General features: G+C 34.4%; 1 protein-coding gene and 1 pseudogene across 2 annotated transcripts in view; both read left to right on the forward strand.

Annotated features, from left to right (window-relative positions):
* The window catches only part of LOC101444863 (disintegrin and metalloproteinase domain-containing protein 18), a 137,658-nt gene extending 122,470 nt beyond the window's left edge, over nucleotides 1-15,188 (forward strand). For both annotated transcript variants that reach the window (XM_058290088.1, XM_004475126.3), the window contains exons 19-20: nucleotides 8,124-8,283; nucleotides 15,027-15,188. In XM_058290088.1, coding sequence (XP_058146071.1) covers nucleotides 8,124-8,283; nucleotides 15,027-15,069 — 203 coding nt within the window. In that variant the 3' untranslated portion in view covers nucleotides 15,070-15,188. The remainder of the gene's footprint in view (nucleotides 1-8,123; nucleotides 8,284-15,026) is intronic.
* On the forward strand, nucleotides 12,009-15,019 carry LOC139437821 (exportin-1 pseudogene; annotated as a pseudogene).
* Nucleotides 15,189-23,414: the final 8,226 nt, after the last annotated feature.

Consider the following 23,414-nt stretch of genomic DNA (forward strand, 5'->3'; position numbering starts at 1 on the left):
CACAAAGGAGATGTCTTCAGCCATGAGAAGACTCCTCATCCAGTTAAATGAAGGTTTTAAAGGGAGAACTGATTATTTTAGCAGTCAGAGAATTTCTATCTCTACGCCAGACAAGTTTTCCTGGGAATTGCTGCTGATCTTTCATGAACCCTGAGTAATTCAAAGAGTTACCTAGAAGTGTTTTTATTCAAAATACTGTTACGTGGCATTTGTAATTAGATTTTCTCAGACATTGAGCTTTAATCAATTTAGTTAAATAATTTAGATTGAAGTACCCATGAGTTTCAAAAAATGTCATAATATTCCAAACAAATTCAAATATAGAAGAATGAAAACTGTACAAATGATTTGTGTTTTGTATTACTGAGTACATTGTAAGTTATTACAAACCAAAAAAGTGTTCACTCTGAATGAAATTTGGAAACAATACATGGCAAAATATTTCTATATGTTTGTTAATATTAGGAAATAATAGTAAATCAATCCCCTTTTGAGTGATGGAGTACATGTTTGTACTCACCACCTTCCCCCTTGTTCCTATGAATGAAGACAAGTGTCATAGTTTATTCATTGATTCAACTCTTCATTCATTTAAATATTCCCTGCACAAATATTTGGTTGAGTTTCTGATAAGGTACTACAATTAAGATCCACATTTCAGAAGATCCACTCAAGCAGCAGTATAGACAACAGTTCTGATAATGCAAGCCTGAGTAAAGGTAAATTACTTGAGTTAAGTTAGAATATTAGGAAAGCCTTAGCTGTAAGATTTCAAACTCAATAAAGATATCAGGAAGTTGTTCTTAACTTAGTTAGCTTAGGTAATCAAAGGAATTTATGGAATGGTAAAAAATATATACAGTTAGATGAGATAAGGGCTATTGATATAACTTCAGGAAGCAATAGTATTTCAGAATGTAAAGAAAAATAATCCTTGAAAAAGCACAATAAAAAGTAATTTAGGACTTCTGTTTCTGGCTATGACACAGTAATAGTAGAAAAGTAAGTAGGTATTTCTCAACAGGTATTAGTATAGGTACATGCTTTTTGAAATGAGGGAACATTAAAATGAGTTACATTAGACAATACAAACCATTCTTGCATATGTGTAATGGGAGATTCAGAAGAAAAAGTGAAAGAGAGAAGGTACAGAAAATATATTTCAAAAAATAACAGCCCAAGTTTCCCAAATATCAACATTCCAGTCTGATAAACTAAGTGAGCCTCAAGAAAGATAAACATAAATAAATAAACCTAAGAAAACTACAACCAACCTGCTGTGAATTTTTAAATTAAAAGAAAAAGCTTAAAAGCAACCAGATCTAGACTTTATATGTCCTTCAGTTAGAGTGAGAGAAACAAACCCTGTCTTACCCAAATCAACTAAAACAAAATCAAACCATTCAGAACTCTGGCAACAGACTATGGTACACAAAAATGAAGAGCATTTATTCAGGAAAACGACGTCAATTAATAGTACTGTGAGTCTATGACTTCTTCCCTGTGGCTGCTCCAGTATGTGAATATGGTAGCTCAACGAGGATGCTTCAAGACATAGAAACCACTACTTTGCTGCCAATGCTTTAGTTGTGTGTGGATTACTTGATTAGAAATGTCAAGTTAATTTGCAATCTTGCAGATTACTGACCTGTTCAGGACAAACAACAGACCAGGTGATAATTAGAAATTTAACAGAAAGTGTCAGGAGATGAGACAGCCATAAAAAGGGATTGAGAACCTCTCAATATATATCAGGTTGACTGGAGAATGTGCAAATGCACAGAAGATACCAGGGCAGTCCCAACTTAACCACACATCCATCTTCACATCCCCAACTGTTGGATACTGTGCATGACACAGAGGAGATGGAAGACAGCCAGGACAGACTTGAAAATGGTGTGAAGTTTATATGAGCTCCAAGTCCATACAAAATCTAGTAACGAGTGGAAAACCTTACTGGCACAAAGTATTTGGGCACAAACTCTGAACAATCTTTAACTAAAATCTTAACTGAAGATACAGAGATAACCCATGGGAAATTAGGCTTATAAGTAAAAGGAAGAAATAAAAAGCTGAGCTGACAATGTACCCATACAGTACAGAGTAGACAGCTAAGTATATTTACTCCAGGGAAGTTACTAAATTAATAAAACAAAAAAGCAGCAACAAAAACAATTCTCAGAGAGAATATATCAAAATCCATAACTACTACAATACATTATTTAAATTTTCCAGTGTTCACCATACCCTAAAGGAATAAGAAAATGTGACACATGCTCAGGGAGGAAAAACAGTAGAAACTTTCTCTGAGTGTTTCCAGATGTTGGGCTAAGCATTTGAAGACTTCAAAGCAGGTATGATAATTATGTACCAATAAATAAAGAAAACCAAGTTTAAAGGATGTAAGTATGAAAGAAATGATTCAAGAGAAGATTGCAATAAAGAGATAAATATTATAAAATAGAATCATGTAAATTTTAGAGTGGAAAAGCATAATATCTGAAATGAAGAATCCATTAAAGGGGACAAAAGCAGATAGATTTTAGAAGAAAAAAATCAGCAAATTTTTTTTAAAGATAAATAGAAATTTTCTAATATGAAAAAGTAAAAAATAATGAAGAAAAATGAGCATAATCTCAGGGGCCTGTGAGTCAACTTTGAGAATGCCAGTTTGTACACAATGATAGTCCCAGAAGGAAAGGAGAGAAATGGGCAATATGAATAAAGAAGAAATAGTGACCAAAACCTTACCTAATGTGTTGAAAGACATTTATCTACAAATCTATCAACAAACTCCAGAAGAGTACATATAAAGAGATCCACACCTAGACACAGCAGAGACAAACTGTTGAAATCTAAAGACAAAGTGAACATGTTGAAAGCATCAAGGAAAAAAAAATGTATCAGGTACAGATGGATATAATATGATTAATAGCAAACTTTGCTATAGGCCATAGTTAGAGGTTAGTCTGATGATCTTATCTCATAATTTGTAACAAATGTTCCACAACAATGTGGTGTCTTGATGGAGAGGTGATGTATGGGAATTACACATGTGCATGATTGTATTGTAATTTCACAACTTCTGTAAAATGGAAGGCAGAAGTCTTTGAAGTCAGATATTCAAAGCCTTAAAAGAAAAAATATTTCAACCAAGAATTCTATATCCTGTGAAAAAATACAATAAACCTGAATGCAAAATAGCTATCTACTCTTAGTCACTGTTAGAGCAACTGGATAGAAAATCAGCAAGCATATAGATGAATGAAAAACATCATTGACCAAATTAACTTAATAACTTTAATAAAACATTCTACTCAATGACTGCAGAATATGCATTCTTTACAAGCACATATGGAACATTTCCCAGGATAGACCATTTATAGAACTAATAAACAAGTTTGAATAAAATTAAAAGAATAAATTAAATTAAATTCAAGTAATGCAAAGTAAGCATACAAAATATTTCTGAAACCATGATGAAATTAGATTTAATATCCACAACAGAATTAAGTCCAGGATAACACAAGATATTTGTAAACTAAACAACACACTATAAATAGCCAATGGTTCAAAGTATTTCTTGAGGAAAATAAAAACATATTTTGATCAGAATGAAAATAAAATCACAATATATCAAAATTTCTGGGATATAGCAAAAGGAATGATTAGAGAGAAATTTAAAGCTTTAACACATATATCAGAAGATAAGAAAGGTCTAAAATAAATAACCCAAACTTCCACTTTAAGAAACTAGAAGACAGAGAGCAAACTAAATTGAAGGCAAAAAGGAGGAAGTAAACAAGAGTAAATAGAGTGGAGCTCTTTGAAGTTAAAAAAATAGAACAATAATACAGAAATGCAATTAAATCAAAAGTTCTATGAAAAGATTAAGAAAATAATCACTTAGATAGACTTTTCAAGAAAATAATGAGGAATATTCAAATTACCAATAACAGAAATAAAAGACCTAACTAATGAACCAATGGAAATTAAAATAATTATAAAAGATATTATGAACAACTTTATTCCAACAAATTACATGTCTTAGATGATATGGTCAAATTCTTAGAAGGAAACAGACTATGAAAATTGACTCAAAATGAATAGACAAAGCAAATAAATTTTAGCAAGTAATAAATTGAATTAGCAATTAAAAACTTTCCTATTAGGAAAATTCTGTATCCAGCCGATTTAGATGATTCTACTAAATATTTAGAGAGGAAATAATACCATGTACTCACAATTTTTTTAGAAAGTAGATTTACTTCTAAATCCATTCTCTGTGGCCAGTATTATGGTGAAACCAGTCCAAAGACATCACAAAATAAATTATAGCCCAAAAAACTCATAGTTTCTTAACAAAATTTAGCAAAATAATTTTGGCAGCATATAAAAAGATTATACACCATTACCAGGTGAAATTTATTCAAAGAGTTATGGTGATTTATATGAAGATCAATTTGTATAATATGCCATCTTAATTTAATAAATATTTTATTGGTATGATCAACTTAATGGATACAGAAAATGTATTAGAAAAATCCAATATCTATCCTTATAGAAACACTCAACAAATTAATAGAAAGGAACTTTGCTCAGTCTGATATATGGAAACCCTAAACCTAGCATTTTACTTAATGATGAAAAACTGATGCTTTTCCTTAAAGAATATCCATGCACGTCACTTCTTTATTGTGCTGGAGGCCCTATCCAGTGCAATAAGGCAAACTGGGAAAAGAAGGCATCCATATTTAAAGAGAAAAAGTAAAACTGTCTTTATACACAGACAGCATTATCATACATGTTGAAAATCCTAATGAATCCACAATAAAATCTACTAGAATTAGTAAGAAAATTTAACACATTTTCAAGCTATGAGATCAATATACAAAAAGCAATTTTATTTCTACAACCTGACAACCAACAATCCAACAATGATGTTAAAACACTTCATTCATAATATAAAAAATTAAATACTTGGGAATAAATTAGTCCAAAATGCATGATTTGTATGTTGGAAAACTAGAAACCAACCCTGAGAAAATTAAGAGGAACCAAACCTGATAAAGTATTTATATTCAGAGTACATAGAATTTTCTATATTTAATGATAAAAAAGCAAACGACCCTATTAAGAGTGGCTAAATATGTACTTTTAGAACAAAACATGTATGTTTCTATTGGAATACCTGATAGGATAGTGTGGAATGGATGGATAGTATGACAAATAATACAAATGTGTTTTATTTGAAATAAAAATGCTTGTACAGCTCAAGGGAACACTTAGAAACACACTTTTTGACTGTATTACTGAGTAAGAAAATAGCTGAAGGACAGCCACCCTTCTTTTTCGACATTCATTTGGAAATAAGTAGGAAGATACTACTTGGTTTTTGAAAAAACTGACCTTCCTTTAATGCCTGGTCATAGAAGGGTAAACAACGTAAATGAATCCATCATTACCACTTGTCATAGCATATCTATGTCGTCTCTGTACTCTGAGACCAAATACACAAACCTCAATTAAAAATGGCAAAATATTTGAACTAACATGTCACCAAAGAAGACATATGGACACCAAAAGAACACATGAAAAGACGCCCAATGCCATCGGTCATTAGGAATGCAATGGCTACCTTAATTAGATACCACTGCATTCCTTTTTTTAAAATATATTATTTATTTTTAAAAGATACATAGATCACACAAGATGTTACACTAAAAAATACAGAGGTTCCCATATGCCCCACTCCCCACATCCCCCACTTTTCCCACATTAACAACTTCTTTCATTAGTGTGGTATATTCATTGCATTTGATGAATACACTTTGAAGAACTGCTTTTTAAATAGCTTAAATATAAAAGATTGACCAAAGTAAGTTTTGGCCAAGGTGTGGGGGAAGTAGCACTCACGTAAACTGCTTTTGGCTATATAAAATGGTGCAGTTTGGCAGTTCTAATAAAAGGTGACAGATAACCAAAGTGTACTATACAATAGAATACTATGGAACAATAGAAAGAGACCAGCTATTGTTATATGCATCAACTTAGATGAATTTTAAGATTCACAATGAGTGAAAGAAGCTGGAATAAAAATAGTCCATTCTGCCTGACTCTATTTATATAAAATTCTAGGAAATACAAACTAACTTAGAGAGTTAGAATGAAGATCAATGGTTGCCTGTATGGGGAAGTGACAGCATAGCAGGATATAATGGGCAAGAGGAAACTTTTGTGGGTGATGTATATACTTATTATTTTGATTATGGTGATGATTTTACGGGTGTTTTATAAAAGTGTATGTATATATAAATAAGTCTATCAATCAAATTGAATACTTTAAATACATGCAGTATAGTGTATGTCAGTCATACCTCAAAAAGCTGTTAAAATAGCAAACACTTAAAAATAATGTATAAAAAGGATATCCACAATATTTTGTTGTCAAATATCAAGTACTAATTAAACACATTTTTAAAAATTTATTAGATACAAAATTATAAGTATTTTACCTTAAATGCAGAAAATCACCAGAAGGAGTCAAAATTAAAAATCTTAAAAATGATTGTCTCATGGTATTCGACATTTATCAAATTTCAAAATGTTTATATTTCATTGTAAGCAAGCAATCACTATAATAAAAAAGAAGGAAAACACCAAAGATCTGCAACAACCAAAACTCTAATCTGCTGCATTAGGAATATAATTATTACAACTATCTAGGAAAGTCTTTGGAAATACTTATAATTTTGAATATAGGCATGCTTTGAACAAGCATTGCTACTCTTAAGGACATATATTACAGAAATATGCATACATATGTTGACCAAAATACATGGAGTAAAATATTTAAAGCTTTGAAAATGCCCTGAATTTCAAACTACCTAAGTCTTCATAAGGAATAGAATCTATGAATAGCTATTATTTTTATACAAAGTTACTGTATGCACCAATGCTAATGAACAATTTACAACTATAAGAAATAATATAGGTGAACATAAAAATTCATTGATAGTGAATTTTAAAAAAGTCAGACAGAAAAGAGTACATAAAGCATAATTCTATTTATATAAGTTTCAAAATCTATCAAAAAATGATCTAACCTCTTAGAGGCTTATGTAAAATGGACTTTAATTTTGCAAATGGTAGTGACTGCAAGAAAGAAGACTGGGGTCCTCTGAATGGTTTCAGTATTATAGCTCCTAGTTTTGGTGCTAGTTAAGTGAATATTTTCAATTTAGAAAATCCTTGGAATTGTATAATTATGATATGCACACATTTCTGTCAGCATGATGTACTGCAGTAAAACTATGATAAATATGGCAGGAATCAGGATAATTGTGACTTTTGGAAAGGAGTGATATGTAGGGAAGTTCCTGAGAGTGCTTTTGGGATTCCAGCAGTTTATTTTGAGACCTGGAGAGTGGGTATATGTGTATTCATTTTTCCAATTCATTGCTAAATGAGCAACCATAAATATGGCATGCTAGTCTGTATTGTGTCCTGTCAATTTCTAAAAGCTTTAAGAAATAACCAAAGGACGTATGTGCTTATGGTATATCAGTGAGAGGGAAAATACACAAACACACACAAACACACGCATTGATATATAGATAAAGACACAGATATAGGTATTAGTATAGATTTGAATTCTCTTTATGTGCATAAAACTTAAATATTGGCTGGAGAGAGTCTTTTAACAATTGTTTTCTCCAAGGAGAGAAACAAGAACTGGACAAGGGTGGGAATCCCCACAGTGTTTATTTTCTAATTAAAAAAAAAACAACTTAAGTCCTATCAATGCATTAACTTTTAAAATATTGATGTTTAAAATAAGCTGGATATAGTAACCAGTCTTCAAAAATGGGTACGATAGCATAATAATAATAAATCTATATACGCAAAAAATACAAATAGATATCGATAAAAAGTGTACCATTGTTGTTTTGGGGTTTATGAGTATAAATGTTCTTTTACTTTTCCCACAGTTGCTGCAGTGTATTAAAGTTTTGATTATGTTTTGTATTATATATATGTATAAATGGAAGATTAAAGAGAGAAATATAAATATATTTAAATATTTAGTGAGCTCTCACTGATTTCTGATGTTTTGTTTCTAGATCTATTTTTAATTAAAAAAGGCTACAAAGCACTTCAGAACAACTGGCTTATTCTGAGTTTCTATATTTTTCTGCCTTTTTTCCTATTTTTCATCATTGCTGTCATGAAGCGAAATGAAATGAGGAAATCATGTAACAAAGAAAAATCAGAATATGAGGGGTAAATATAATTTATGAACTTAGATTCTTACGTTATATTGTACTGGTCATTGACCAATGGCATCAGTTTACAGCTATGTTATATGACACCTGTTAGATGTATCCTTAGGTATGTGCGATTTTTAATCTAATTTAAACAGTGTTTATTAAATTTGTTTTCCAATAGTTGTTAATATATTAGGGCAAATAAAAATTTTGAGAATCTGGAACTGTTTTCCTGTTAAGTGTTCCACACAATACTGCAGACAAAGTAAGTGAAAGACAAGAATATCTGGGATATCATTTTAAATTCCTTTCTCACTGGATCTAAATTATGGATTTGGTTATTGTTTTCTTCAAGGAAAACAATTCAGAAGTTATGCTAAAATGTTTACTAATACATTCTTTGATTCTCATAATTTTTCTCTCTTAAGTAGTATAAAAAGTCTCTTCAGAATTCCTTTGAAATCATATTGTTTTCTACAAATTTGTACATGTTCTATTATATGTACTTCTGTCTCCTCTGGTGACAAAAAATGTGACTCACTGAAGGCAAGAAACCCACATAAAAGTTCCTAATTGTAACAGCAAACAGTTTCAGCTTCAAAGTGTTATTTCTTTAAAAAGCTATTACAGTTGGTCCAATTGTTGAAAAAGTCCTTTCTTCATTGAAATGCCTTTGTATCTTTATTGAAAAGCAAGTATCATATATGTGTGGCTTCATTTCTAAATGAAAAAGAAATAAGATGTTTATTTTCTTTCTTTTATTTAGTTAATTTATTTTTGTTTTTGTTTTTTCTTTATTTTCATGATTAATGTTGCCATTTAAGGCTGCTTATTTATGTATAATCAATCTGCCACTTTTTTTTTTTTTACCAGTGGTGTTTCTTTTCCAGAGTTTCAAACTCTTTCATCCATACTTTCAAATAAGTTCACCTAAGGGAAAGATGAGCATTAGCTTTCCCACATGTTCATAAAATGAATGAATGAATGAATAAACAAGTGAAATTCCTGTAAAATTCCTTTCTTAGACTGAATTTAGCCTTTTAGAAATCAAAAAGGGTGGAAAATGTTTCATTAAGATTGATCTCCTCTGTTTATGGAGTATACCTAAAAGTATATTAAAGTGCATCACTATCTGGAATGGGTAGAGCCTTTTTATAAAACCTAATACTAAGAATTGTGCAAGCAGAGGTGTAGATAATGGGCTATTTAGTGGGAGATAAAATTGGAACATATGTCAAGAGTCATCTGACAGACCACACCTGAAAACATCTATTAACTTGAAAGAAGAGGAAATGGTCAAAGAAAGAATTTTGTTACAGGTAGCAGAAACTTCCATATGGCTAGCCACAGATTCTGGTTATGGTTATTTGTCCACAGAATTGACTCTAAAGATATGACTCTGATGCTAAGTTTTTAGAAGGAGTTGCAATTCCAAAGAAACCAATCCACATAACTTATTTCTGTCATCAGGCAAAGAAGTCCTCAATCTATCAATATGGCCGAATAGTCAGTGGCCGGTTTCACTGTGTTTTATATACCACGGATGCCTCTTTCAAATGATAAACTATCGCTGCACTTATTCTGTTGTTTTCCCCACATTGTATATTAGTCTATGGTGGGTAGGTTACCAGTCATTCACACATAGGTTATTTGGTCATAAAAAGGAGCATAAAAACTAATGGTTGGTGATGATTACACAACTATGTTTATCAAAATTCATGTAACTGCACCTAAAGGATGAATCTTACTAAATGTAAATGTAACCTTAATTTTTAAAATGGGGGAAAAATAATGAATGCAATGATTAACACCCATCAATCCTGAAGAAAGTAGATGAGGAATTGGGCTATGTAACTTTGATTAGAAGGAGAGGTAATAATAGCTAGATAGATGATAGATAATAGATAGGTAGATAGATAGATATGATATGATATGATATGATATGATATAGACATAGATACATAAATACACACACACAAGGAGTGGGACTCAGAGGGTGAGAGTTGCATAACTGGATTCCTTAGGGGTGTTCTAAAGTGTTTATCATCATGATCTACTTAATATTCATTGTTCTCCTCCTTTGAATAATATCTATGATGTTTGAGGGGACTTGATAGATCCCATGTTCCCAGGAATTGGCCCTCAGTAATGTGTTCTAAGTAGGATAATGTTCCCTCACTTGTAAGAGTGATTGATCAGATAAACCAGGATTAGCCCAATCAGCATATGACATTTCTCCATTTAGAGAGACTGATTTGAAAGTGACCAAGACAGAATAATTTGGGATTTTAAAAAAATGATTGTGGGTGATTGTAGGAAGCTGGCTCTCTCCCTGTAGATTGTTGCGATCGCCATTCATCTTGCAAGAGGAAAATCTATCTGATAATGAAGACAACACATATAAGGTTGAGCTGACTAGAGAAATAGACAAACCCGAATTTTCCTGTTGTTTTCAACAAAATCATCCTGAATGAATAAGGTCCAGATATGGATTCTCATGAATTTCACTAGGAAATTGCATATAAGAAAAAGCAGAGAGATAGTTTTATTGCAAGCAAGAGAATTTCTTGAGCCAAAATGGAGAATCAACAGAAAACTTTACATATGAAGTGAATTACATTTCTTGAAAATTTCAGTTTCACCAATATTCTTATTTACTTTTATCTACCCATCTATTTATTTGTTATCTGGTAGCACTTCCTCAGTATTGAAAAATTAGACATAACGTGGTCCTTTATGTTAAACAGGGTCCTAGAATAATTTAAAATCGTGAATAAACATCTGTTTTAAAAAGAGAAATTTCTCATAATCTCAACCTCAAACCTTTAAAACAGCATCTTACACCTGTATGTGTAAGATAAACCGTAAGCAGTTTCAGCAACTCACCTAGTTTACAGATTCTGACCAATCCCTCTCCGTAAAGATTTTGCAAGTTTTGAAAGTATTCACAAGACCCTCATTGAGCCTCCTAAGGTAAGATTTTTATTCAAAGACAATACATCATTGGTGAAACAAAATGTTGTAAGCAACACAGTTCACTCTGTACATGAACGGCTGTTGTTGGTTTCCCACTGGAGTTCAAGAAACAAACGTGTCGAAAAACTTGACTGAGATGGAATCTGAACCGGTTTCAACCGGTTCTGGGTTTGAAGCCCTAGGAGGAGGGGGATGATCGGCTGCGCAGGCGCAGGGAGCTGCAGCTTCAGCAAGAACAGCAGTAGCTGCAGCCCGGGCGGGCCTGCTCCGGTCTTCGCCACTGCAGTCCTTGCAGCCACCCACGGTGAGAAGCAGAAGGGGGGGAAGTTTAGGTGAGCCTGAGTGGGGTACCCAGCGCCAGAGCCGCGTGAGAGAAGGAGCCGTGTTTTGGTGGTGGGGGGGCAGGAGGGAGTACCCCACCGTGTGGACCCTACTTCCCCTGCTCCTCCTGCAGCCCCCTGGGGCTGAATCATGGGACTTGACCCTCTTTCCGTCCTCCTCTCACTTGCCGGCCTGGCAGGAGCGTTTATTCCACAGGTTAATTCCCCTTCTATTTGGGGGGGGCGGGTGAGTATGTGGTTTGGGGGGAGTTGCTTTTTTTTTTTTTTTGCCATTTTTCTCTCGTTTTTAAAAGTTTCCTTTTTTAAAACGGGAGAACGCTGTGAAACCCACCTTGATTTCCTCCCCTCTTTCCCTCCCCACCATCCCTGGCCCTAATTCTCCAACAAAGAAGGAAGAAGCAGTTGGTTCAAACTCTGGTAATCGATACCAGCAATTACGACAAAGCTAGCAGACCATGTAGCTCGTCAGGTGCTCGATTTCAGGCAAAAACTGGATCTCAACCTGTTAGACAACGTGGTGAATTGCTTATATCGCAGAGAAGGAGACCAGCAAAGAATGGCTCAAGAAATACACATTTAAAGGAGCATCTTGATACCCTGATGCATGGACTACAGTCAACTTAATTTTGGAATTTTCACGGAATGTGAACAAGAAATATTATGGACTACAAATTTTGACAAATGTGATAAAAACAAGGGTGGAAGATTCTTCCAAGGAACCAATGTGAAGGAACAAAAAAATGCATTGTTTGCCCAGTTATCAATCTATTAGCTGATCCAATTTGTGCAGAGAAGAAGGTGTATATTGTGAAATTAAGTATGATTCTTGTTTAGATATTGAAACAAGAATGAGCCAAGTACTGGCCAACATTTTTCAGTGACACTGTAGGAGCCAAGCAGGACCAGTGAAAATCTCTGCCAGAATAAATATGGTGATCCTTAAGCTCTTAAGTGAAGAAGTATTTGATTTCTCTAGTGGACAGATAATCCGAGTGAAAGCCAAACACTTGAAGAACAGCATGTGCAATGAGTTTTCACAAATATTTCAACTGTGTCAGTTTGTGACAGAAAATTCCCCAAATGCTCCACTTGTACATGTAACCTTGGAACCACTGCTCAGATTCCTTAACTGGATTCCCCTGGGATATATTTTTGAGACCAAGTTAATCAACACTTTATAAGTTCCTGAATGTTCCAGTATTTTGAATTGTCTCCCTGAAGTGCCTCATGGAGACTAATGGTTTGAGTATAACCCAATATGAGGAACAATTTTTAATGCTGTTTACACTGACAATAATGCAGCTAAAACCGATGCTTCCTTTAACTACTGCGTATATTTGACCTGTATACTCAAATGGAAAAGATGATGAACAGAACTTTGTTCAAAATCTCAGTTTGTTTCTCTGCACCTTTCTTAAGGAACATGGTCAACTTGTAGAAAGAAAGATTAAATCTCAGGGAAACACTTATGGAGGCCCTTTACTACATGCTGTTGGTATCAGAAGTGGAAGAAACTGAAATCTTTAAAATTTGTCTTGTGTACTGGAATCATTTGGCAGCTGAACTCTATAGAGAGAGCCCATTCTCTACATCTGCCTCTCCATTGCTACCTGGAAGTCAACATTTTGATGTTCCTCTCAGGAGAGAACTCTATTTGCCTGTGCTATCCAAGGCCCATTTATTGATAGTTGGTCATAGACTAAGCCAGAGGAAGAACTGCATAGAGAAAATTACCTGAGAGAAGTTGTGAGAGAATTCATGAAGGATACAGATTCCTTCAATTTGTATAGGAATATGAGAAAATCATTAGTTTTTCTTACTCGTCTGGCTTATGCAGATACAGAAAGAATAGTGATTGAAAAGCTTCACAATCAAGTGAATGGTACAGAGGGTCATGGAAAAATACATTGAATACATTGTGTTGGGCAATAGGTTCCATTAGTGGAGCAATGCACAAAGGGGATGAAAAAAGATTTCTTGTTATTGTTAAGAAGGATTATGTGAACAGAAAAGAGGCAAAGGTAATAAAGCTGTTAGAGCATAAAACTTAATTTACATAGTAGGTCAATATCCAAGAATTTTGAGAGCTCACTGGAAAATTTTGAAGACTGTAGTTAATGAGCTATTTGAATTCAAACATGAGTCCCATGCTGGAGCCCAGGACATGTTTTGCAATACTTTCATTAAAATAGCTCAAAAATGCTGCAGTCATTTCACTGTATGATGTTTTCAAGATTCATTCATCTTACAGCATATTTTAGTGCTTCATTTTTAATAGTTCCAAATACTGTTCCATTATACAGATATATCACATGTTATTTATCCATTCATCAGTTGATACACACCCACGTGGTCTCCTATTTTTGACAATTATACCTAATATGCCTCTGGGAATTTGTATAAGTTTTTGTGCAGACATATGATTTGATTTATCTTGGGTATATACATAGGAGTGGAATTTCTGGATCATATAGTAAGTTCATATTTAACTTTTTGAGGAGCTGTCAAATGTTTTCTGAAGTGGTGGAACCATTTTACCTTACCAACAAGAATGCTTGAGGTTTCCAGTTTCTCCACGTTCTTTTCATTTGTTATTGTCTGTATCATTATAGCCATCCCAGGGGGTGTGAAGAGGTACCTCACTGTGTTTTATTTTTCCTTTATAAGAGAAGTTGTGGGCTTACAGAACAACCATACACCACCACCACTACCTTGCATTGGTTTGGAACATTTGTTAAAATCAATGAAAGTACATTTTTATAATTGTACATAAATCTATATAATATTTTAAAGAAAACATAGGAAATCATCAGGACTTAGGGTTAGATCGGAGTTCTTGGACATAAACAAAAAGCATGAAAACATGATCCATGAGGAAAAATTATTTCGTGAAAATTAAAAACATTTAATCTGCAAAATAGCTTGTTAAAAGGGGAAAAAAGACAAGCTGCAGACTGGAAGAATATATTTGCAACCTACATATCCAATAAATATTTTGTATCTGATATATTAAAAAATTCAAACTCAACATTAATAAATATCTAATTAGAAAGTGGGAAAACAAAGAACTCAATGAATAGAATATACAGATGGTAAATGAACATGTAAAAATCTTTTCAAAATAATCATTGGGAGAAATGCAAATTAAAACCAGAATGAGATATCACATTTTCCCCAATCAGAATGGCTAAGGTAAAACATAGTGATAATATTAAAAACTGGCAAGGAATGGGAAAATGTGATCACTAGCACGGTGGAAGTTCAAAATGCTACGGAATAATTGATTTTGATTTTTAAGAATATAGAGTGTGTGTATGTATTATTATGTGTGGTTTGACCCGAGAATGAAATTGGAGATCTAGCAGTAGTTACAGTCTAAGAGTCAATTGTCTCTGTTACCAAAATATTATGAATATCTATTTTTCTATTTTTTCCTTAACAGTAATTCAGCCATTGTACCAGAAAGCTATGATGTGGGAAATTAATATTACCAAGAACTCACCAGCAATGGCCTATGACAAGAGAAGGAAGTGTGCTTTATAAGCCTATACTGAAGGCATTTAAAATTTCAAACTTCTTCAGAATAAAGTCCATGGGTGCAAAAGTGCAGGCTGCTGTGTATCTATTTATATGTGTGCAGTGTTTGTGGTGGGTGCTCCTGGCACTGTAAACTCCGGAATCTGGGGGACTGCAGAGCACCCTCCAATCCTGAGACCCACCTTTGGCCCCTGCTCCTCCTCCAAGGTGGGTGGGGATCTGAGGGCCCCACTGCTACTCTTCCAACCCCATCTGCTGCTACTTGCAGCTATGGCAGCTGGTCTGCAGGCCATGTATGCTGCCTCTTCCGCTCTTCTCAGCCACAACCAGCTGACCTCCACAGGCCAACCTTACTCCATAAGAGAGACTTTTGCAGTGCCCTGGCATGGCCAGAGTCTCCCTTCATGTTTTAGATCCCCAGCCAGGCTGGGGAGAGCCCAGCAGCCTCACTGGGTGGCCCAGGTACAGCAAATCAAAGCCCACCCACCCTGTTTCAGGGAACCAGAGCCACAGGGTGAGGAAGGGCTGCTAGACCCTGTGGTTGGAGGGCGGCTCAGAGCATGACTGGCACAGATGTCCCTCACCTAGCTGACCCTACACAAGAGGGCAAGCAAACCATGGGGGATGGCGGAAGGAGGGAGCCCAGATGGGATCTGGAGACCTATTGCTCATGCATCTTCACCCATTCAGGAATGAGGTGAAGAAGTCCTACAGTGTCTCTAGACAATATCAAGAGTTGAGCTAAGCTGAGAGAGTTGAGCCGTCAGGTATAAAAGTAGGTGATTGAGACAATCAATACAAAATGGAATAATGAAATCTTTAATTACATACTGTGATGATATAGCAAGAAGTTAACATGGAATAAAAGTGCTGGCTCTTCCTGTTCCTTTTCTCCCCATGGAACTGCACCACAAAGTAAAGGTCAGATGGCTCAAGGTAGATGTGACAGTCCCACTGTGGAGGCAGCCCCAAACATAAGACTTTTTCCACCAGGGTGCTGGAGGGAGGGAAGGGTGGACCAAAAGTAGAAAATGTCTGAACACTAAGTCAGAGCAGAGAAAGTGTATTCAAGAACTCCTCTCTCTTGCCTGATGAAACAGTCTTAGCAGAGGCACTTGGGAATGCCTCAGCCTAGGGGGTTCTAAGTCTTTGACTACAGTCCCTTAGAGACTTTAATACACTGGCTGTGCACAAAGTCTAGCATGGAGAGGGCAGTTTTCCCTTAAGAGGCCTGTCAGATGATGTCAGTGTAGTTGCCTAACTTTAGCCTTGAAAAATGGCACAGGGATTTAGTTGGGAACTTGATTCCTCAGACAGAGGTACAATAACATCTATTCTAGAGGAAGCCCCAAACCATAAGGATGTTGCTGCACACTGGAGTGATGGTTAATTTCACATTTCAACATGGTTAGATTGCCATGTGCCATTTTTTGGTCAAGCAAGAGCTAGCATGATTGTTACTGTGTTGGTGTTTTGTACACTGATTGGCATCTATAATGAGTTGATTGCATCTAAGTCTTACTATTGCATCTGCAATTAACAAAGGAGATGGCCCTCAACAATCTATGGAATCTCCTCATTCAGGTAGTTGGAGGTCTGAAAAACCAGACCTGATTATTTCAGAAGTCAGAAAGAAAGAGTTCTGCATCTTTTCAGTCAGCCAACTTTGCCTGGGGAATTCAACTTCACCTTTAATGGAGTTTCCAACTTAGAGCCTGCTTTATGGAATTTGGATTTTCCAGCCTATACCCATGGTTGTGTGAGCCAATTTGTATACAAATTATCTATCTATCTATCTATCTATCTATCTATCTATCTATCTATCTATCTATCTATCTATCTATCTATATCTATCTACCTATCTATCCATCCACCCATCCATCCATCCATCCTGTCAGTTTTGTCTCTCTGAAGTACCTTGACTAATACAGATTTTGGTACTGAGAGTGGATCTTGAGAAACAATCTTAAGGATGAGATTTCTGACTTGGTTCTTGGGTTTTTTAGTTGATTCTCTAATCCAATTAGTTTTAGAGGCAATAATTACTCTATTTCTAATGATCAAGAGGGCATTTACAGTTCATGACATATATTGACAATTAAGACACTCAAAATATCACCATTGGAAACTCCTTCTCAAATGCTTATAAGAGACAGGGCTCTGTATGACCCTTGTAGACCTTAACATATTTTTGTGAAACTAAATGTATACTGAGGTTGGCTGGTTCCTAAATATGCTGGATAAGTTATTAAAGAAATGGATGAACTCATGGCTTCAAATTCCCAGTTTAATACTACATCAATTACATGAAAGTTTCTACATGTGCCCTAAAATATACTTATTTCTTGTAGCCACAGAGTTGAGATTTCTGAAAAATAAACACAAAATATCATCCAGCAAGTAGCTGAATTACAACACTGATTGAATTCCCAACCTTATATTGTATATGCCTTTAAAGTGAGGACATTGGTTGATAATTAATTGGATCCCCAAAATTGGATGGAGACATATGGGCTGATGATGGTGAAGGTATTGAAACACTAAATTCCAGTGGTTCTTCCTTGACAGATAAACCTTTAATGGCCTACTACCCATCATCCACCTCTTTGCTTCCAGACTTATAAGTCCCAGCAGGTCCTGATAAGTGAGGTACAAAGTGTGACCCATAAGTAGGTGTGCTACATTTCAAAAGAACTGTATGCTTTTTCCAATTTACACATACATAAATTTGGGGAATATATGTGGGAATGTATATTAAAAATGTGGGATAGTGGTGGAAAGAATATAAAATTGGATCAGGATATGGGCCCTCTAGAGATTCTGGATTTAAATTAAATTCTTGATTCATTGTTGTAGCTCAAAGGATTAGAAAGGGCTCTAAAAATATTTTGGTTGGCTGAAACTTGGATCAAAAGGTGACCTATCAAATGAAATTTGATATAAAAGCTTGCCCTGATATAATGTAGATGAAAATATCTAAAGGCTTAGAGAGATTAGAATGTTAGAATTTATCATATAAGAATTGTCCACCCAACTGGGAGTGACCAGAGACAAACTATTCATCACAACTTAATCACAAAGACGTAGTTGGACATGATTTCCTTAATGGAAAGAAGAGTCAGAGCAATAATCAGAATAGTCTGACCTGCAGAGATGTATTTGGTCCTTCAGTTAATCATGGGGTATGTAGGAGGGAAATAGAAGAGCAGTCTACTAAATTCTTACCTGTATCAACAGAAGAATTCTACATAAAACAAAATCTAACTTGAATCCCCAAAACGGAGATTTGTGGCCTCTCAGTCTCCACACTTGAGAGTTTACAGACTCTGGATCCCTTGAATGAAGGGAGGTCAGGTTTCCTCGGGTCCACGTCCAAATTTTTATACTATTAGCCTTTAGTCTAGCCTTCCCCAAAGGGGCCTACAGCTTTCACCAGGCTTTTAATAAAAATCTTCTGGGATTACGACATTGAAAATAGGCTTATTTACCTTCAAATATTCACATGGATATCAAAGAAAGGAAGCATTTACACACAATGTGTTTCTCAAGGAAATACTGTAGGAAAGTGGGAGTAGTGGATGTTTCTTTTAGGTATTTTGTATGTCATTTGAAAATCTAAATTAATTGGAATAAAACTATTTTTAAATATCCTTTACTATTTTCCTTATATGTGCCTAGGATCTGTAGAGATATTTACTTTCTCCTTCCTGGTTTGGGTCCTTCATGGCTTCTCTTTTCCTTTTAGATTACTTTTTTCAAAGAACCATTAATTTTGCTCTTTTTTAAAAAAACATTTGGGGCATTGCTTTTTCTGTCTCTTTTGTACATATTTTTCCTCTTCCCACATTTTCCACCTTTTATTATTTTTCTTTCAATTTAAATTTAATTTATGTTATTTTCTTATCTTATGACATATTTTATAATAGAATATCAGTCTTCTTTTCACACACACAAACTTAAGTATATATAATTCTGGATAACCATAGCTGTAATTACATATACAAATTTTGAAGTATATTGAATTTTAATTTTCTTTTTCAGATTTTCATTTTTGTTTCTTCTTTGCTTATGGCTATTTGAAATTACACTTTCTAATTTCCAAACACTTGGGCTTTTAAGCATAATTTTCTGTTATTGATTACTAGTTTCATTTCATTGAGGTTAGAGAAAACTTTATTTCAGATCTTTGATATTTGTAGACTTGATATACATCTAAACATAGAGTGGATTTTGCCAATTCACAGCAGAAAAATGGTTTTCCTTTCCATTTCTGGTGAAGAGCATTCTATATATTAGAACAACACTTTTTTGTCCGCTTATTTTATCAGTTACCTAGAGGGGCAGGTTGTAAGGCTAGGTCTGTAGATAACAACAAGTTTAGAATTTATATATATTACTGGTGGATTTACTCATTTATTATTATTAAATATTCACTTTTGTCTCTTTTTGTTTTTCCCTTAAAGTCTACAAAGTAGCTACAGCTTTCTTATATTTTATGTTTGTACTACTAATTTAATCTGCTTTAATCTTTATCTTTCTGTATGCTTATAATCAAAGGGTATTTCTTATAAGGTACATATTTTTATGCTTTATATGGTATGCTTATCTTTTTGTTCTAATGGACATGTTTATCTATATCTGTTGCAATTTAGACATACTTGCTTTGAAATTTGCATGCTTTATATTTGCTTTCCGTTTGCCACACTATTTTATATTTCCTTTTCTCTCTCTTTGGGCTTTTTCTTGAATTAATCAATTATATTTTTATAGCAATTTGTTTTCATTTATATATTATTTATATGTTAGTTTAATTGTATTGTGATTGGCAAAGCTATAGCATATATCTTTGATAGGTTTTAAACCAGATCTAGGCAAACTTTTTCTCAAAGGGTCATATAATAATTATTTTAGTATTTTGGGCCATATAATCTCTAGTAACTACTCACCTCTTCCATTGTAGTGTGAACAGCAATAAAACTTAATTTTAAAAAGATAGTGGCTGACCCACATGCTGTAATTTACCAAGCTTAGATCTAATAGATACACGTAAATCAGTACCTGCAACCCTTTGGATAATGCTGGACATTTTTAATTCTTTTCCATTTTATGCCCCCCCACACACAAACATTTGTAATATTGTTGTCATGCATTGTAAACCCCTCAAAGCATTATATTGTTTTGTACAAAATATTTTGAACAATTAACATAACAGAAGATATCCATCATCCTTCCCTTCCCCCCCACCCAATCAGTCTCCATTCCTTTCTGATATTCCATATTAACACCTGGTATCTTTTTCCTTCTTCCTAATGTCCTTTTCTGCATCAAATCCAATCCAGTATATCAGATCACATTTAGTTGTCATGTCTTTCCTATGGTCTGTGACAATTTCTAAGTCTTTGTTTTTCATGACCTTGATAACCCTGAGGGGTACTGGCTAGGTAGTCCATAGAATGCTCGTCAACTTAGGTTTGTCTGACCGTTTTTCTTATTAGAGTGGGAATATAGATTTTGGAACGAATACTACATAGATGACATACCATTCCCATCACATTTTGTACTGGTTATTCAGGTACTATTCATCTTCACCACTTGGTTAATATGTATTTGCCATATTTCGCCACTATAAACTTACTATTTTCCCCTTTTAATATGCTAAATGTTACTAGCTCACTTTCAAGACGTTGGGGTAGGGTCATCGTTAAAGTCTACCTCTTGGAGTTTAGAGTATGTACATAAATAAAACGGAGTTATTCTGCAAGGAATATTTGTTGTTTTGTATTTATTCATTTTGTATTAATTTAATTATTCAACCATGTATTCATATCCACACGGAGACTATCTATCTAGTACAATACTTTGGGTTATATTTCAATACTACATTATTTTGTTGCTCAAATTGTTTCAGCATTGATCATTAGGCTCTGTTTAAGATTAGCTCCTGTGTCACTTTGCCATGCCCACGTCTTCTAGTTTTCTAAGCACTTTCTTGCTCTCTAGCACTAAAAGATGCTCCAGGTTCATTTTTCACTCTGCCATCCCCTAAAGTAAGCTATTTCTTCAATAAGCCGTGGTTCATTTCACTGGGGAAACTAAGATCTCTGTGCTTAGTGCAACTGTTGCTACTGGAGAGTCATTGATTCTAGGTCCTTCAGTGGAAAGGGTAGGTGATATATGTATGTATGCTTACCCATATATACATGCAAATATGTACAATTGTTTGTATCTAGCCATCTGTACATATATAAAACTGGATATATGTTCATACTGTTACATCTGACCCTAATCCAGTAGTACTACATGATTATTGCCTTCCTCTTCTTGCTTATCTCTAACCTTTATACACATGTAAAGCAGTTTCAGAATTTTCAACTTGCATCCCAATGATAAATAAATTTACTAACGAGGTTCGGGTGTTTATGTGCAGTTTATAGTAACTTTTATCTTTGGACTACATTTTTCAGTCAAAACACAGTTTTCCAAAGTTACTTAGGTCAGCTCTATTTGTTACAATCTCTTTCAGTGTTGTTATAGCATATGTTTGTAATGCAGTTAAATTTATTTGTTAGTCTACTTTGTATCTTGGGAGCTTCTGATATCTTTGTTGATTTTTAAAACTTTAAGATACAGTAAAGCTCCCTCATTGTGATGTACAGTCATGATGTATGACAAATACATAGTCATGTCTCCTCTTCCCATTACCATAAAAATAATAAATAAAACTGTTCCTTCATCTTCCCTTAGATGTCCCATTTCTCCCTCCCACAAAAACCACCAATGTTTTGTATGCTTCTATAATTTTACTTTTACAGTAAGTCACGTGAATGAAATCATATTTTGGCTCTGGATTCTCTGAGTTATATGCATTTAAAATTTAGTCATGTGGTTACATGAATCAAGATCTCATTCCAATTTATTGTTAAATAGAATTCCATTATCTGGATGATCCACTAGTTTATTATCCATTCTCATGTCAAAGTAGATAATGATGCTATAAACTGTTGTGTACAGGTTTTTGCATGGACATAAAATTTCAAATCACTTGGATAAAAACCTAGGAGTGAGATTGCTGGGTCATAAGTCTGTGTTTAACTTAAAACAAACTGCCAAACTGTGTTCCAAAATGGCTGTACTCATCTGCATTTTCACCAGCAATGAATGAGAGTCCTATTGCTCCAAATCCTTCCTGGCATTTATAAATGTCAGGTTTTAAAAAATGTTTTAGCCATTTTAATGAATGTGCAGTGGTATCACATTGTGGCTTTAATTTTCATATCCCTGATGACATATGGCATATATTTTTTTAAAGATTTATTTTTATTTATTTCTCCCCCCTTCACTGGCTTGTCTGCTTTTCTTCTTTTTAGGAGGCACTGGGAACTGAGCCCGGGACCTCCCATGTGGGAGGGCAGCACCCAATCACTTGAGCCATATCCACTCCCTGCATGTTGTGTCTCTCATTGTGTTTCCTCTCATTGTATTTCCTCCCTGCGTCTGTTGGTTGCATCATCTTGTTGTGTAAGCTCACTGTCTTGCTTGTCTTTTTTAGGAGGCACTGGGAACCAAACCCAGGACCTCCCACATGTTAGATGGGTGCCCAGCTGCTTGAGCCACATCCGCTTACCAGTATATGGCATTTTCATATGCTTATTTGCCATTCACATATAATTCTTCAGTGAAATGCCCATTTGTGTCTTTTGCTCACTTTTAATTGGGTTATTTGCTTTATTTCTTTTGATCCCATTGCCCATCTGTAACTTACTTTTTATACTCCTTACAGTATCTTTGGCAGAACAAAAGGTTTTAAGTTTTGATAAAATCCACCATGACAATTTTTCAATTATAAACTCAAGTTTGTACAGATTTTCCTGTTTATTTCCTTCTAAAATTTTTGGAGTTTTAGGTCTTACACTTAGTTCTATTTTGAGTTTATTTTTAATAAAATCCTTGATGTGTGTGTTTAAGTTCTTTTATGTTTGTCTCTGCACATCAGCTTCCAATTATTCCAGCACCAATTTTGAAAAGACTATACTTTCTCTATTGTATCACTTTTAACTCTTGGTCAAAACCCTATACCAGGTGTAGATATGATAACATACCTATTAAAACAGCTATATATTTTAACGGTAATGGCAAAGATGTATACATTGTTGGTGGAAATGTAAAATGAATTAGCTACTCTGGAAAATAGTTTAGAATTTCATACAAAACTAAACATGCACTTATCATATGTCCCAGCAATAACATATTTGCAAATTTATCATGGTAAAATGGAAACTAATATTTACACAGA

Source organism: Dasypus novemcinctus, chromosome 29, assembly GCF_030445035.2.
Source record: "Dasypus novemcinctus isolate mDasNov1 chromosome 29, mDasNov1.1.hap2, whole genome shotgun sequence".
Classification (NCBI taxonomy): domain Eukaryota; kingdom Metazoa; phylum Chordata; class Mammalia; order Cingulata; family Dasypodidae; genus Dasypus; species Dasypus novemcinctus.